At 48.8% G+C, this 17658-nt stretch overlaps 1 protein-coding gene across 7 annotated transcripts in view; it reads left to right on the top strand.

The window, feature by feature from the left end:
- LOC116938011 (tensin-3-like) overlaps nt 1-17658 on the top strand; it is a 141426-nt gene that overhangs the window by 120968 nt on the left and 2800 nt on the right. For 6 of the 7 annotated variants that reach the window (XM_032945227.2, XM_032945234.2, XM_032945222.2 and 3 more), the window contains 12 exons: nt 232-310; nt 1114-1206; nt 2910-2948; nt 4146-5750; nt 6867-6965; nt 8184-8312; nt 8463-8555; nt 9887-9964; nt 10373-10429; nt 10994-11162; nt 15068-15136; nt 17405-17437. In XM_032945227.2, the coding sequence (XP_032801118.1) occupies nt 232-310; nt 1114-1206; nt 2910-2948; nt 4146-5750; nt 6867-6965; nt 8184-8312; nt 8463-8555; nt 9887-9964; nt 10373-10429; nt 10994-11162; nt 15068-15136; nt 17405-17437 (2543 nt within the window). The remainder of the gene's footprint in view (nt 1-231; nt 311-1113; nt 1207-2909; nt 2949-4145; nt 5751-6866; nt 6966-8183; nt 8313-8462; nt 8556-9886; nt 9965-10372; nt 10430-10993; nt 11163-15067; nt 15137-17404; nt 17438-17658) is intronic. The other variant, XM_032945190.2, reaches the window with a different exon arrangement.

Here is a 17658-nt window from a genome sequence, read left to right as displayed (position 1 = left end):
TACGCCGTGAGTCCAGCTATAGAGAGACATCTGAGTCCATCAACCACAGGGATATCATAGTACACTTTCGCCGCACCAAACCGTGGGCGTGCCAGCTCAGTGCGGTGTGCCCACATAAACCAATCACACATCGCACGCGATGCAGTGGACGGCCAAGCTGGGAAGCCGCACTGACTTTGGTGCTTCTATGTGCACGCGTGCGCGTGCTTGTGCGTTTGACACAACAAACAGAGGCACATGCACAGTTACAAGGAGGCATTCGAGGAGATGGACCAAGACCCGGGCAGTCCACCTCCCCGTTCACCAGAAGGTATGACCCCCGGCGACTTGTGGTCCTTGTTCGTTGTCTACAGATACTCCTGCGTTTGGCCAAGGTTTCCTACCTGTGGGTCTCTGCTCTGAGCCACTGGACTCAGATGGGACATTCGCAAGACCTCCTTTGATTCAGATACACTGTACACGTGTGGAAAGTGACTCTCGCCTGTGCGTATGGGTCTCTCCTTACCTGTCTGCACATTCAAGTTGATGGTACACCCTGAAAACCTAGCTGTTTACCCCACAAGCCACCTTACGCAGTATTTAAGCCCACCGAATTGAGACGTGATCTTTGTTAGTATAGCCTGACTACACATGTATATATTTCAGCCCATGCAAACAGGTATTTCTGGCAGCTGTCCTGAGTAAGAGACATGAACAACCGTGGCATGTGGACGATGCCCATGAGCAATTTGTGTCCTGGCCTTGGCACGTTCGTTGGGGTGCGGAGGGTGACAGAAGTGGCCGCGTGTGCGCCTGTGTTACAGGGGAGCGGTGGTGCAGCGGTTAGCGCTACGCTGCGCTACGAACTCGGCGGCGCGAGTTCGATTCCCGCTTACGGCCAACACACGGTGACGATTATCTGAATCGGTCCTGGGCATCCCCTAGGTCGACTCAGCCTCAAATGAGTACCTGGTGCGGTGTGTAATCATCGCCACTGGGGAGGCAAAGGCGGCCGGGTGTGGTGCTGGCCACCCACCCCCTCGTGCGCCGTGTTGGCCTTCATAGGTGTTCGCGAACAGCACTTGCCCCAGCAGTCTGTTAAGGCTATATGGGGGATCTTTGTCTTTCTTACAGCGCGTTCCCCGATTGGCCTGGCTGAGACGCCGCTCTCTGCCCTCAAGCTCAAGCCCCACAAGCCCATGGAGATCCACGTCTCATCGGCGCAGGGTAAGGCCACCGTGGTCTCGACAATTTGACTGAGCTACACACAGCTCTCCGATTTGTTTTCGGGTTTTACCGCGTGTTGTTCGGCACGATGTCCAGCGTCGCAACGCAGAGGCTGCAGCGGAGAGCCATACAGCACAACCACAAAACACCTAGACATGCCAAGCACACCAAGCACACTTGCAGCGCTTGCTAAACGCAATACTTCCACACCTTCCACTCCACATAAAACACACCTCACAAAGCTCATCCCACTCACAATGCACAATCGATTATCGTGGTTGGCTATGTATGGCGCGAAATAATTTCAATGTACATACCAATCATGGACACTGCATAGCGTAAAGTTTATTGACCACGTGCACTAGGAATAAACTTATGATGCGCACTTTAAACGGTGCATCATTGTTATTATTATCCACGGTCGTGACAGATGTCTCAAAGCACTTGGGAGTTTTCAGGCCTTGGAAGAGAACCTTGGCGTTGTAGAAGAAAGAGCAAGAGCAGTTGAAATCACCATCGAGAACACTACTCGTTTTTCTGTTTCAACAATTTGCCACGGGCAGTGAAAGGGCGTGGCAGAGGCTGGGAGTTGGAGAAGAGTCGATTGATAGGTCGCCCACTTGGTTGATTCTAGTTCCGTGTGAACCCAGCCGGAGGCCACATTAATTTCAGTCCTACCCATCGTGGCGGATGTACCACCGCCACTGTTACAAACAAAATACCAAAGCTGTGGCAAGATGTTAACTGCCTCGCCTGGTTTACAGTAGGTCGTGGGTTCGATCCGAACCCTGGCACCTGTATATTTTGTGTTTGCATGTTCTACCCGTGGTCGCGTGGCTATTTCTCCGGGTCCTCTGGTTTGTCCCTCCACATTTATCATCAATATGCGCTTAAGAGTATTTTTTTAATGCTCGAAATTTCCACATGATAAGCCACTTCATTGAGCTATCGTGTTTTGGCCAGGACCCTTCTGTAAAAGAGCGATACAACTCAGTGGGCCTTACCTGGTAAAATAAAAAAAATAGTTTTCAAATAAGGACAACTTAACGGCCAAGAACGCAAGGCACGTGTGGTCATGCCTGAAGCATTTGTTTATTCAAACTAGAAAAACAGACGCAGACCATTTCACTGCCTGCCGGGATGTGTTGAACAAACAAAAACCCCACCAAAGAGAAGCGGGATCGTTGTAAAACGTTCTCGCGTATTGAATGGAAGAAAAAAACGCACGCACACTCGCCTGAGGTTTTGCCTTTCACAGGTAGTGGCCATCGGTCGACCTGTGTGTTATTTATTTTCTGAAACAATATAAAACGTCGTGTATCCAGAACACGTGAATTAAATATTCGTACACTCTAAATCGCTTAATCATACCATAAAACCACACTTTGCCCGAGCATATGCCTTGCTCACCGCTGCCTTAGCCGAGTGATGGTTGATCTGGCCGTAACGTCCAAACAAAGCATCCCAAGCAACAGCAACGGCAGCGAAGCATGGTGAAGTTGTGATAACCGCACGTGGGCTATTACGGTGCTGCACGGGGTTTTTGTCGTTGGTGCGGTGTGTTACAAATGCATCCCATGGCTGTAACTTGCATGCCCCTCTGCCTCCGTCCCTCCGTGCGGCCCAATCCCCGGTCTGCTTGCTTGTCCCCTTATCCCCCCACCACCCTCCGTGCCTGCTTCATTTCGGCGCTCATCCCACAGACGTGCCTGACAGCGCCATTCCCAGGTCCAGCCTCCCCGGTGAGTGGACCTCACCGCCATGATCATCACAGTCGCTCGCTTAGTCACTCATTCTCCAAACCTCATCGTGATGGTCATACCCATTCGCGACTGCCACCGTTATCATCATCATCATCATCGTCATCACCTCTATAGCTACTACCATTATTAATTGTCATGCTTACCGAACACAAACAATCACAACCACTGTCATTCTTATGGAGATCACAAGTCAATGATTCACAGTGATTTCCTGCTCAAATGAGCATTAGGGCAGTCCTGAGCCAGTGGTGAATATTCCACATATCAATCCTGAAGGGATGATGGTGCTAAGGCAACTTCCAAATAAGATTTGAACTTTCAGCTTCCGATTGCGATGCATTCTACCCCTGAACCACCTGGCCAGATTATATGTTGATGCAATCAACATTATCGTCTGTGAAGTTGCTATCAATGTAACCTTTCTAAACGCTATCACCCCATGTAACCCTCACTGTCACCATCGGTATTATGATATTGACAGCTGTTGTAAAAAAAAAACATTACTGCTCTCATTCCCATAATAATTAACAACATCATCAAAATCATTGTCATCTTACGCTTCTGTAATTGTACTGCTGCCGTTCATCCCGCGTCTCATTTCGGCGATGCTGAATGGGTCCCTTGCGGGTCGTTATTTGAAGAGAACATTTTAAACGAGAGGAATTTTCCTAATGCGGTAAGAGCGTGCGGTGGCAAAGCTTAAGATTATCGGCAGGCTCGCCTAGGCCTCGATGGAAAGAGGGGGGGAGAAACCCCCACCCTGCCCCTGGCTCACCCAAACAAGAAAACACCACATTCCTTTACAATATTAAAGCGGTATTATTTCATTAAATGACAGCGCAGTGCAGACCGCCGTGTCCCTGGCGCCACGAACCCAGTTGGCAGCCTCGCAGCTCAGTCGTCAGGGTCGGCACGCAGGAGGCAGGGCAGTACACAGGAGGCAGGGCAGTACACAGGGGGCAGGGCAGTACACAGGGGGCAGGGCAGTACACAAGAGGCAGGGCAGTACACAGGAGGCAGGCTTTGTGGTTGGCGTGCATCAACTTTCTGGTGTGCATGCAGTGTCCACGGCTGATTGTGCGGTGGCATGGTCACGTGGGCCTTCTGAATGATCGGGTGTGCAGCATGAGCGTGAAATCAACGCGTGTTCCTCCCGCTCTCGCCGCACGCTTTCAGAGCCGTGGAGCTACGTGGAGACCGTGGCTCGGAACGCCGAGGCCGACGCCGCCAACGCGGGCCAGCGCACCTCCCCTTACCACTCCTCGCACGCCGAGCCCTACGCCGCGGCCGCCTGCGGCGAGCCTCGCCCAGACCCCGCCGCCTCCTGGTCGTCTCAGAGACGAGGCCCCGCGGCCGGCGCCACGCCTCGTGACAACGGCACGAATGTTCAGTATCCCGATGGCCCCATCGGTCTCCTCGCCATCTCTGGCGCGCAGCAAGCGGGCGCCTACAGCGGGTACGGGGGCGTGCAGGACTCGCGGGCCAGGTCAGAGCAGGCGCGGCAGCACGGACCGTACGCCGGCCAACCGCCGCACGACCGGCACCGCGACGCTACGGTGACGCTGGCCCGTCAGCCGTCGCCATGGGAGGAGACGTCTGGTTTTTCGGATCCACGCGGCACCCCGTACTTAGATGCCGGCTTCGGTGCATACAGGGGTAACCAGGCAGGAGTACGTTACAACGGTACGGAAGACCCGGCCGCCGGCAAACAAGGAAAGCCCGAGCTGTACGCTTACGGGCCCAATCATGGAGCACAGCAGGGAGTGGCGTCCTTGCAGCCGGCTGGCATCAGGACGGCCACGCCAGTGGACTTTCAGCATGCAGCCCCGCAGAGCATCCCGTTCAGTGGCATGGAGGACAGAGCTGTCCCAGCTCAGAAGCAGCTCGGCCGGGCGGTCGAAGGTCAGGCTTCATACGAAGACGCGATGCGCACGGATGCCATGAGGCTGCACCCTCACCCAGTCATCTCTGGCGTGGCCCACTATGGCCGGAAAAGTGATGATGGAGGCCACGGTGGCTCATCGCTCAGCTACGGAGGCCAAGGGCCTGGGTCCTCGAATATGTACGGAGTTCAGGCGGCCTCAGCTAATCCAGGCATCCTGCGGAGACTCCCAGGGTCGGAGAGCCCGGCGCTGTCGCACCAGAGCACGGGTGAGACTCCCGGGTTTGGTGACAGCGTCAGAGCTCTGGGCCCTGTGCCGCCAAGCCCCAGGCTGGTGGCTCGTGGCGTCCACACGTCCACGCCGCACGACGACTACCGGCGGCAGCACGCTCCGCTTTCGGGCCGGGAGAGCGGTGGCAGCGGACGCTCGTCGGTGAACAGCGCGCTGAGCTACGGCGCGGCGACGCCGTGCGCGTCGCAGAGTCTGACCTACGAAGCTGCAACGACGCCGCCGGCCAGCACCTACAGCCTCAACTACAGCACCTTTTCCACCACCTCGTACAGCCCATCGGGCGAGCAGCAGCCGTTCGGGATGTTGGGCGCGGCGGCCGCGGCTCACGCAACCCAAACCAGGTTGCCCCGAGGCTCCAACGATGAGGGGCGGCCCGGGGAGACGTCCCCACCGCGCGGCTTCCCCGGTTGGGACGAGGGAGGTTCCCCAGAGGGACGCGGCGGCAGCGGCAGCGGCGGTCGGAGTGCGATGCGGCTATCGCCCGGCAACGTGAACGGGAAGTTGTCGACGTCGCCGCTGTCCAGCGGCCTCTCGAGCCCCGGGGGTTCGAGCACGCACAGCGCCGCTGCCTTCCCGCACTCGCTTCCCGATCGGAGCCCCCCACACGGTGGGAATCGCACGGCTAGTGCGCTAACACGCACACGCGCTCGCGCTCACTCGGCACAAACACACGCTCACACTCCACGTTGTATACGTGCTCACGCGGCACATATGTTCGCGCTCACATGGCACACACACACACACAGCACATGAGCTCACACTCGTCACATTGCCCTGCAGTAGAGGACGCGGAGCTTGACGACATTGCTCTCAACAGGTTTATTTTTTTGTTAGTGCCATAGCTCAATATTGCACGACCAGTTATATTTATTAGTAACATTGGCACCATCCTTATCATCAGCCGTGTACCTAGCATCTTCAGCACCAAAGTTCTACCATCCTCAGCATAATTATCCTCACCAAATCCAGTATCGGCCGTCTGTAGTCGAATATAAAGTGCGCAATGTGTGTGCGTGTTCACGTGGGAGTCCGCACGCTGAACCAGAGTTAAATTTCCTGCCATTCACACACCAGTGGTAGCTTCTGTCTCAATCTGGCTTAAGGCCTCTTCCCCGTGTGAGAAAAAAAAGAGATATCTTGCTATGGCACTGGCCCCCGCTGCATGGTCGGTTGTTGTTATTGATGACCAAATACGTTCTTAAGTCAATAAGGTCCGGTGGTCCAGCAATGTAACTTGCGCTTTTCTCAAGGTTGCTCCATGGCCTCAATATATTTAGCCTTCGTGACCATTATTAATAGCTGTTTGATAACATAATTTGTCTTAATAGTCTATGTACACTTATAGTGGGACCTTTGTGTGTGTGTGTTAGTGTTGGCTTGAGTGTGTGTGTGTGTTAATGGGGAACGGTAGTGTAGCAATTAACGCGCTGTGCTACGAACCCGGCGAGCCGAGTTCGATTCCCGCTCATGGTTAACACCAGTGACGATTATCTGAAGCAGTCCTGGGCCTCCCCTAGGTCGACTCAGCTCTAAATTAGCATCTGGTGCAGTGTGTAAAAATCAGCATTGGGGAGACAGAGTCAGCCAGGATGTGGTGCTGGCCGACCGTCCCCTCATGTGCTGTGCTGGGCTTCTTAATAGTTGCTCGCTAACAGCACCTACCCCAACAGTCTGTTAAAGGCTATATGGGGGATCTTTGTCTCTGTATGTGTGTACTCACTAGGTTCCCCAGTCAGCCAAGATGGGACTTTGGAGTCACCTGTGAACTTTGTGCAAGACACATCCAAGTACTGGTACAAGCCCGACATCTCCAGAGATCAGGGTAAGATAATCTCTTATCCCACAGTCCTGAAATTGTTGCTCCGATCAAACAAATCTGTAATTGGTTATTGTTGGCATTAGCCAAGCTCACTTAACGGAAGCGGGGGGACTCCACGTGTATGGTTTCCAGAGGCACACTTTCGCAGTCGTGAGCATTGGTGACCATAGTATGCTGATGATTCCTAATTAGTACGAAACAAGTCCACAGTTGTCTATGACTGTATCACTGCTACTGTCAGTTGGTCACATTTGCTCAAATGTATTTTAATGGTGACTGAAGACAATAAGACCACAATGCACTTCGTCAGGAAATGCTGATGGTTTTAACATATCCACAAAGGCAGTACTGCTTTTTACACATAATTGTGGATTGTCTGAAACTCACTCCTAACTGCATATACATATACAGACACAAACACACACACAAAGATGACCTCACACCAGGGGGCGATTTTAATCAGTGAAGAGGCTCCAGCGGGCCGTTGTAAATTGAGACTGCAGCCTTTTATAGCATGTTGTTACAAAAGCGTGTGTGACATTTTCCATTGTCCGGATTTACGCAATGAGCTAATGAGTATTTTTATGAGTCTGTAAGCTAAGTTGCGTATATGTGTATATCTATTCCTGAATGTGTCTTGTTTGTATGTATGTGTGGGGAGCGGTTGTGTAGTGGTTAGCGTGCTGCGTTACAAACCCAGTGACCCGACTTCGATTCCCGCTCACGGCCAACACCAGTGACGAATATCTGAAGCGGTCCTGGGCCTCCCCTAGGTCGACTCAGCCTCAAATGGGTACCTGGTGCGGTGTGTAAACATCACCACTCGGGAGACAAAGGCAGCCGGGCACGGTTCTAACCACCCACCTCCTCATGTGTTGGCCTTAATAGGTGCTCGCTAACAGCACTTGCCCCAGCAGTCTGTTGAGGCTATACGAGTGATCTTTGTATGTATGGACATACACATATTTGTTGCGTCTGTTGTGTCTGCACATACAGACACCATAGATTTAAATGATGTGCTGTTTGCATTTCTATATGTACCTTTAATGTAACCAATTTACACTCAAATGTAAGCATTGTGGCAGTTACTGCAATGTCTGCATTCGTGGACAATCTTTGCCTTTTGCTCAATCACGGCTGCTCGCATACAGCTTCTGGAAATGTATGGGAATGTTTGTATGTGCGTGCGTGGGTCTGTGTTTCTGTCTCCTTATCTCACAGCGATCACCATGCTGAAGGGTCGGGACCCAGGAGCATTCGTCATCCGTGACAGCAGTTCCTTCCGTGGGGCCTACGGGCTCGCTTTGAAGGTGGCCACCCCACCAGGCCCCTCGCTGGACAGCAAGAAAGGCATGGCGTACACACACACACACACGCATGCACGCGCACGCACGTACCCCCACACACAAAGAGAAATGAAGAATTTCCATGCCAGCCCACATGGCACCGTGCCTGTTGGTGCCATCCCCGGTAACCCGTCTCTGACCCCTTCACCCCCAGGTGACCCTGCGTCGGAGTTGGTCCGCCACTTTCTCATCGAGTCGACCCCCAAGGGTGTGCGGCTTAAGGGCTGCTCCAACGAGCCGGTGTTTGGTGAGTGTGTGTGATAAGCTGTGGTGACAGTGATGGTGTAATTGTGGTGGTGTTGATGTGATGATAATGATGATAAGGGCCTTGGTTATTTGGAATTCATCACCAAGATGACTGTGCCTAAATAGTACGAAAGCTGAAAATCACATGGCCTCATGAGGATTACCAAATACTGTTTCAAAATCATTTGTTATTGATTGCGAGATAATAATGGAAAGGTTGACAGTAATGATTGAAGAGCTCTTTAAATGTTTAATCGATAAACATATATGATCGCTGATTGGTAAGAAATCATCAGGATGAACTGTCCGTTATAGATCAGGCAATTGCTATTCTAGGAAAGGAACAAGTGTCAGGGGTTTTACAACACTAATTACAATGCATTCCTACGATGGTATGCCTATGTGTGTGAACCTTCTTGTTTCATGTAAAAATCAAGTCAATACACGTTGTGCACAAGAGACCTGCAATGCAAATGTATGCATAGATGGTGGTGGGGCAGTGACTGGGCATTTGAAAGGTCCTATTAATCCTGTTTACCCAGGAAAGCATAACTGAGTTTCATGATTCTTTTTTTGTGAGGGTCCTGCCATGATTGATGTGTATAATCCATGATTGATGTGTATAATCCCAATTGAGTAATATGCAGGTACTTAAAAAAATAACAATTGGCAAATTTGGACCATGACACCAGCACACAATGGCCAACTCTTGTAAATGACATCATGGGATCCTTAACTTCACTCCGTGAAAGCAGAAGGCACGTATTTTGAAAGTTAATACACTCGCAGTCCCAACCAGGGCGGCCGCTGGATTCCAACTGTAATGCAGTGCATCCCACGTGACATTTCACATGTGTGATGCACTGCAACTTTCTCCATTAAAGAGGTTGTGTAATGTGTTATTACCTCTTCTTTGCCATCGTGTTTCTCCTGTCCAACCTATATAATAGTCTATATAAACATGTATAATAGTCTATATAACCTATGTAATAGTCTATATACACATGTATAATAGTCTATATAACCTATATAATAGTCTATATAATAGTCTTTTCCCAATATTCTGCACAGGCCACCGCTTCTGGTGTTGGCATTGCCAAACCTTGAGTGCATATTATTACATAGTAAGCATCGATACATTATCAATGTTTACCGCACCTCCGATTAGCATGGTTGGCTACGGACGGTGCGAAAGATGTTATAGGTACATGCGAACTGTGGCCCTCTGCAACAAGCAGCGACCGCCCGCCCCTCTCCCCCGTTATGCATCGATGTTTGTGCGGTTGCATGTAAACACGCGTGTCGTCTGTGTGACTCTGTGCGTGAATGCAGGTAGCCTGTCTGCCCTCGTCTATCAGCACTCAATCACGCCCCTCGCCCTCCCGTGCAAGCTGCTCGTCCCAGAGCATGGTAACAGCCTCTCATTTCCAAACCTCCTCCTTCTGTGTCCTCCCTCAGCCCCCACAGCCCTATCTCCAAATATTCCTCCTCGTCAGCCCATCCGGCACCACATCACCTCCTCTCCCTCTTAACGTTATCGTGTTTTTACGTCTTGCATTCTTTGCTTTAATTTGGCATGTACACATCTTAAATTATGCTCATTTGAAGGAAGAGTTAGAGTGCCATATCTTGTTGGAATGGGAAAAATAACAAGACAAACTGAGAGCTCTTTATATGTTCATACTTGGCTAACAGGGCACATAAGATATTTTTCCACGATTTGGAGCTGGATTACGTCCCATTTCCATATTAGCGTTGGTGTAATGGCAAACTCAGCATGGTTTAACAGGATGCATACTATGTGCCGTCTGTGTATAGATCCTCTGGACACCTCTTCAGTGAATTCTGCCTCAGAACTCCTCAAGCAGGGTGCAGGTACAGCACACCCACCTCATCACACCTCCAAAGACGAAGACAAAGATAACCCATATAGCCTTTAACAAACCGTTGGGGCAAGTGCTATTATCGAGCAACTCTTAAGGCCATCATGGCGCATGAGCGGTGGCAAGATGTTAACTTCCTCGTCTGGTATGCAGGAGTTCATGGGTTTGATCCCGATCCTGACACCTGCATATTTAGAGTTTGCACTTCTCTCTCCCCGTGGTCGCTTGGATTTTTCTCCGAGTTCTCTGCTTTTTCCCTCCACATTTAGAAACGTGCATTTATAGTATTTGGCTGCTATAAATTTCCACGTGACAAGCCACTTCATCGAGCTGTCATTTGTGGTCAGGTCGCTTCTGAAAAATAGCTACGTAGCTCAGTGGGCTTTACCTGGTAAAACAATCAAAAGTTACTAGTTTTAGTTTTAATATAACAGGCGACGATTCGAGCAATGGCCCTTTAAAGCACAAAGCTCATTCGTGCTAGCTGCCACATCGTCCATCTCAGCCGTGACATACCAGTGATACACCTGTGTGGTGACCGCCCTCCTTCCTGCAGCCTGTAACGTGCTCTTCCTGGGCTCCGTGGAGATGGAGTCGCTCACGGGGCCTCAGGCGATTGGCAAGGCGACCGCTGAGATCCTGGACATGAAGCCACGGCCCGTGGCAACGACCGTGCACTTCAAGGTGTCGGCACAGGGCATCACGCTCACCGACAACCAGCGCAGGTGCGAAGCATTCGGCGGGGCTGGGGGGGGGCACATGGAGGGCCACGCGGGGATCGTGAGAAGTGCGGAATATGTTGTACGGACTGTAATATGACGATCACTTGCGGTGGATGCAGTACACACACTCTGTGTCTCTTGATCACACACTCTGTGTCTCTTGATCACACACACACTGTGTCTCTTGATCACACACACTCTGTGTTTCTTGAACACACACTCTGTGTCTCTTGATCACACACTCTGTGTCTCTTGATCACACACTCTGTGTCTCTTGATCACACACACACTGTGTCTCTTGATCACACACTCTGTGTCTCTTGATCACACACTCTGTGTCTCTTGATCACACACTCTGTGTCTCTTGATCACACACTCTGTGTCTCTTGATCACACACTCTGTGTCTCTTGATCACACACACACTGTGTCTCTTGATCACACACACTCTGTGTTTCTTGATCACACACTCTGTGTCTCTTGATCACACACTCTGTGTCTCTTGATCACACACTCTGTGTCTCTTGATCACACACACACTGTGTCTCTTGATCACACACTCTGTGTCTCTTGATCACACACTCTGTGTCTCTTGATCACACACTCTGTGTCTCTTGATCACACACTCTGTGTCTCTTGATCACACACACACTGTGTCTCTTGATCACACACACACTGTGTCTCTTGATCACACACTCTGTGTCTCTTGATCACACACTCTGTGTCTCTTGATCACACACTCTGTGTCTCTTGGTCACACACTCTGTGTCTCTTGATCACACACACACACACACACTGTGTCTCTTGATCACACACACACACTGTGTCTCTTGATCACACACACACTGTGTCTCTTGATCACACACACACACACTCTGTGTCTCTTGATCACACACACTGTGTCTCTTGATCACACACACACACTGTGTCTCTTGATCACACACACTGTGTCTCTTGATCACACACACACACTGTGTCTCTTGATCACACACACACTGTGTCTCTTGATCACACACACACACTGTGTCTCTTGATCACACACACACTGTGTCTCTTGATCACACACACACACTGTGTCTCTTGATCACACACACTCTGTGTCTCTTGATCACACACACACACACTGTGTCTCTTGATCACACACACACTGTGTCTCTTGGTCACACACTCTGTGTCTCTTGATCACACACTCTGTGTCTCTTGATCACACACACACTGTGTCTCTTGATCACACACACTCTGTGTTTCTTGATCACACACTCTGTGTCTCTTGATCACACATTCTGCGTCTCTTGATCACACACTCTGTGTCTCTTGATCACACACACACTGTGTCTCTTGATCACACACTCTGTGTCTCTTGATCACACACACACTGTGTCTCTTGATCACACACACTCTGTGTCTCTTGATCACACACACACTGTGTCTCTTGATCACACACTCTGTGTCTCTTGATCACACACTCTGTGTCTCTTGATCACACACTCTGTGTCTCTTGATCACACACTCTGTGTCTCTTGGTCACACACTCTGTGTCTCTTGATCACACACACACACTGTGTCTCTTGATCACACACACTGTGTCTCTTGATCACACACACACACACTGTGTCTCTTGATCACACACACACTGTGTCTCTTGATCACACACACACACACTCTGTGTCTCTTGATCACACACACTGTGTCTCTTGATCACACACACACACACTGTGTCTCTTGATCACACACACTGTGTCTCTTGATCACACACACACACTGTGTCTCTTGATCACACACACACTGTGTCTCTTGATCACACACACACACTGTGTCTCTTGATCACACACACACTGTGTCTCTTGGTCACACACTCTGTGTCTCTTGATCACACACACACTGTGTCTCTTGATCACACACACTGTGTCTCTTGGTCACACTCTGTGTCTCTTGATCACACACACACTGTGTCTCTTGGTCACACACTGTGTCTCTTGATCACACAGACTGTGTCTCTTGACACACTCTGTGTCTGTTGGTCACACACTCTGTGTCTCTTGATCACACACACACACACACTGTGTCTCTTGATCACACACACTGTGTCTCTTGATCACACACACACACACTGTGTCTCTTGATCACACACACACTGTGTCTCTTGGTCACACACTCTGTGTCTCTTGATCACACACACTGTGGCTCTTGATCACACACACTGTGTCTCTTGATCACACACTCTGTGTCTCTTGATCACACACTCTGTGTCTCTTGGTCACACACTCTGTGTCTCTTGATCACACACACTCTGTGTCTCTTGATCACACACTCTGTGTCTCTTGGTCACACACTCTGTGTCTCTTGATCACACACTCTGTGTCTCTTGGTCACACACTCTGTGTCTCTTGATCACACACTCTGTGTCTCTTGATCACACACACTCTGTGTCTCTTGATCACACACTCTGTGTCTCTTGGTCACACACTCTGTGTCTCTTGATCACACACACTGTGTCTCTTGGTCACACACACACACACTGTGTCTCTTGATCACACACACTGTGTCTCTTGGTCACACACACACTGTGTCTCTTGATCACACACTCTGTGTCTCTTGATCACACACACTGTGTCTCTTGGTCACACACACACTGTGTCTCTTGATCACACACACTGTGTCTCTTGATCACACACACTGTGTCTCTTGGTCACACACACTGTGTCTCTTGATCACACACACACTGTGTCTCTTGATCACACACTCTGTGTCTCTTGGTCACACACTCTGTGTTTCTTGATCACACACACACTGTGTCTCTTGATCACACACACTGTGTCTCTTGGTCACACACTCTGTGTCTCTTGGTCACACACACTGTGTCTCTTGGTCACACACACTGTGTCTCTTGATCACACACACTCTGTGTCTCTTGGTCACACCCTGTCTCTTAGTCACATGCCGAGAGGCACAGAGAGACATTCGGTGTGTCTTGGTGTGTCGCCAACGTCCCACGTGGGAAATCTCGTGAATGAGGACTCTGAGACTCAGGGAGGCTTTCCTGCATAAATGGAATTACGGCAGGGTTATGCTGTTGCACATGGAAAACGCACTTGCTGTGTCGGATGCCATGCTGGTGTATGTGTTACACTGGCACACAACTGCAATTTGAGATTGAAAAAGTACCATGATATATCACTGTCGATTTATAGAGGATGTATAGAGGAATACATCTCACGAATAATGTACACAAATAGGAGGGATGTTAACTGGGTGGTATGTCAGGAAATGATTCGGTGAGGAGGTCATAACAAATACTACAAAAGAGACCGAGTTGTAGATCAGGTTCAGCATCACGAGATAGTCATGGGTATATGGCTTGAGGATATAAGGGTGATGTAAGTAAAAGCAACTTTTTAGCCAGATTCATAACTTGATGAAAATGTTCAAACCAATCACCTTGAAAATTTGCGTCATCGTTGCCAGTCGAGACACTGGCTCAATTTTACAAAAACAAAAAGATAAGTAAAACATATACCAACATGTGAATCTGTTTCCTGTGTAGGGTGTGCATTGGGTCACCTATTTACGTGTGTTGGGTCACAGCTGCCTATACGGATAACGTGACTTTTGGCTCGCTATCGAACATAGACGGTCACTGCATCGCACACTTTCATATGCGCTTCTGTGGCCGTCTGGAATGCTCTTCCTTCCGATATTAGGAATCCACTGGGAGCTATGCACTTTTAAATCACCTAGATTGAGCACTCATTTATTTAGAACTGCTTTTGTGTTTAATTTGTTGTCCTTCCCCCCCTGCACTTCCGATTGCCACAGTTGGCTACATAACGGTGTGAAAGAAGTTCAACGTACGTATATACATACAATGTGAAAACGCCATCTCACGCCGCATTCTGCCTCCAATACACAGGCTGTTCTTCAGGCGTCACTATCCAGTCTCGACAGTCACGTTCTGCAACGTGGATCCAGAAACGAGGACGTGAGTCACACGCGGTTGCTATCGACGAGTGGCGGGCGGTCAGCGCCGAGGACCACTCGGGACATCGCACACACAAAAGCGTAGCGCACTTCAGCAGACGAACAACAGCAGTCGTGCCTTATGCAGGGGCAGGTCGGTCGGGATGTTCTCCTGATTGATTAATCTTTTTACTAAGCCCAAAACAATCGAAAACTTTTTGTTTCAGATGAATTGGTAAAGGTCAATATATCACGATACGTAAATGATCTGAAATACACCAAATTTATCAGAAATCGTTCTTTAAAATACATAAATCATAATTATTTATAATTTGAAATGCATCCCTTCCCGGACGGATCCTGAAGACAGGCCCCATTGGTCCAGGCACTCTTTTATAAGTCGACTTACAGCTCGCTCCACGGCTTCTCCTGAAACTTCGAGCAGCTCGTGGGAAATGAAAGCCATGTTATGGAACGGAACTCACAGGTCGATGGAAAAAATGAAAGAGATAAAAAGAATAACACATCGATGTCTATTTAAAGCCTGCCGAAAGCGTGTCGAGATAAAATCTGATATTTTTCAAGAGAGATCCGGGTAAGGAAAAACTAGACAGTCATTTCCTTTATTAGTGCAAGGCCCCGATTGGATCAAATGTTTTTTTGTAAGAGGCCTGGGAAACTCGAGATTCAAAAGGAGCCCTGTTGTGTTTTTTCGTCATTTAGTTGCGGGTAATTTTTAAAAAGATATGTGGTCTACAGCGGAGCACACAATTGTCTGCCTATAAGAATGCAATGTTATGAGGCTCTGCGTAGGCATCTGTCACCAAATGTGATTACAAAGTGAGCCACTTAACCCGTGAACACAAGGGCGTGTAACCCCCACTTTAAAGGGAATACTGTGCTTCTTGTAAAGTTAAACAAAGGTAGATCCATGCAATGAAATTAGTTTATAAACTCTTTTACTGGATTTGTTTTGCAGAATACTCTTTTTGCCATTGCTTATCACCATTGTAGCCTGTGAAAGCAGACTGTTCAGAGAGTTTCCGTTGGTCTTTAGAACAAATGCTGTATATTTGGCGCAGATAAATATTTATATATCCGTCACAAACTTTATTTATACGGAGATATAAATGCATTCATAACCATGAGAAGAGGTTTTCCACTTTTTTTCTGGCAACAAAACAGCTGTGTTAAGATGTTGAAACACCAAACTGAAACCTTTTACAAGGGATCATGTCTGCATTAACCACAATACTTGTGGTCAGAATGCAAACAAAACACGTACTCTGATAATATATATGTATTGTCATTGAAACTGATTGGTCCACACCAGAGACAGCTTTCTTTAGAAAGAAAGTTGTCTCTGGTGTGGACCAACAGCTTTCTTTAGAAAGAAAGCTGAAACTGATTGGTCCACACCAGAGACAACTTTCTTTCAATGACAATGCATATATATTATCAGAGTATGTTTTTTTTGGCATTCTGACCACAAGTATTGTGGTTAATGCAGACATGATTCCTTGTAAAAGGTTTCAGTTTGGTGTTTTAACATCTTAACACAGCTGTTTTGTTGCCAGATAAAAGGGGAAAACCTCGATTCTCATATTTTGGTACTGGCAAAGGAGGTCCCATGATGTATTTATAACCAATTAAACCCTAATAAGCTACATTTGACAAATTCCATCCAATTACACTTAGTGATGAAGCTACTGAAAAAGACAATGCATTAACCATGGCTTTTGATGCCAGTTGCAGCTGTTAAAGAGATTAAAAATTGCCTTATGCAAGTCATTTGTTCTACAAAAGAAAACTAAGTGATTGTAAAAATTAGCACTGACGTTCTACTCTTTGCACATCAATCATCACCCCCTACTATTGGCAGGCTAATGCCTCGGGTCACTTGCAACTGAGACTATCCTGGTCTCTTGGACTCTCACCTGGTTAAACGAAATAAACCTAACAACTATTTTCGATGTATTCCTGAGTAACTCGAAGTCACCGCTTAAGCCTGTCGTTATTTGAAAACTGAGGCAGCTGTGTAGCAGAACGTCAAGAGGCTCCCGTGCAGACTTTAGAGGCGATTGCACTCCAAGGGAAGTCAGGCGTTGATATTCGTCCAGTTCTCTCCACCACTCTTCGTGATTAACAATACTGATGTGCAGCACCCCCCCCCCACTCTCCCGAGGCACAAAACAAAAATAATGCATGCACAGGCCTCACCAGTGGCACATTTAAGGGCGCAACACCGCTCGTCCAATAATCCTATTTGTCTGTCCGGTTTTGTTGATAGGTGGGTGCAGGCGGAGGGCACTCCGGGATCTCGGTGAGTGGAAATGGAGCGGTTTGTAATTAAACGGGGAGCAGTGATATTGCAAGCGCAATGCACACTTGTGACCTCCGATTTACCTGTACTGTACGGATACGTCGTTTTACCACATTTATATCGGTATGCGCTGCACCAAAGTGCACGCATGTTTAAACATGCCCGCGTATGTGTGGATGTATTTATGTTCGCATATGTGGGGAGTTGTGGATCAGCAATCG

Source organism: Petromyzon marinus, chromosome 4 (assembly GCF_048934315.1).
Source record: "Petromyzon marinus isolate PM22_M1 ecotype Great Lakes invasive population chromosome 4, UKy_Petmar_22M1.pri1.0, whole genome shotgun sequence".
Lineage (NCBI taxonomy): Eukaryota > Metazoa > Chordata > Hyperoartia > Petromyzontiformes > Petromyzontidae > Petromyzon > Petromyzon marinus.
This window is presented reverse-complemented; position numbering and strand designations above follow the sequence as displayed.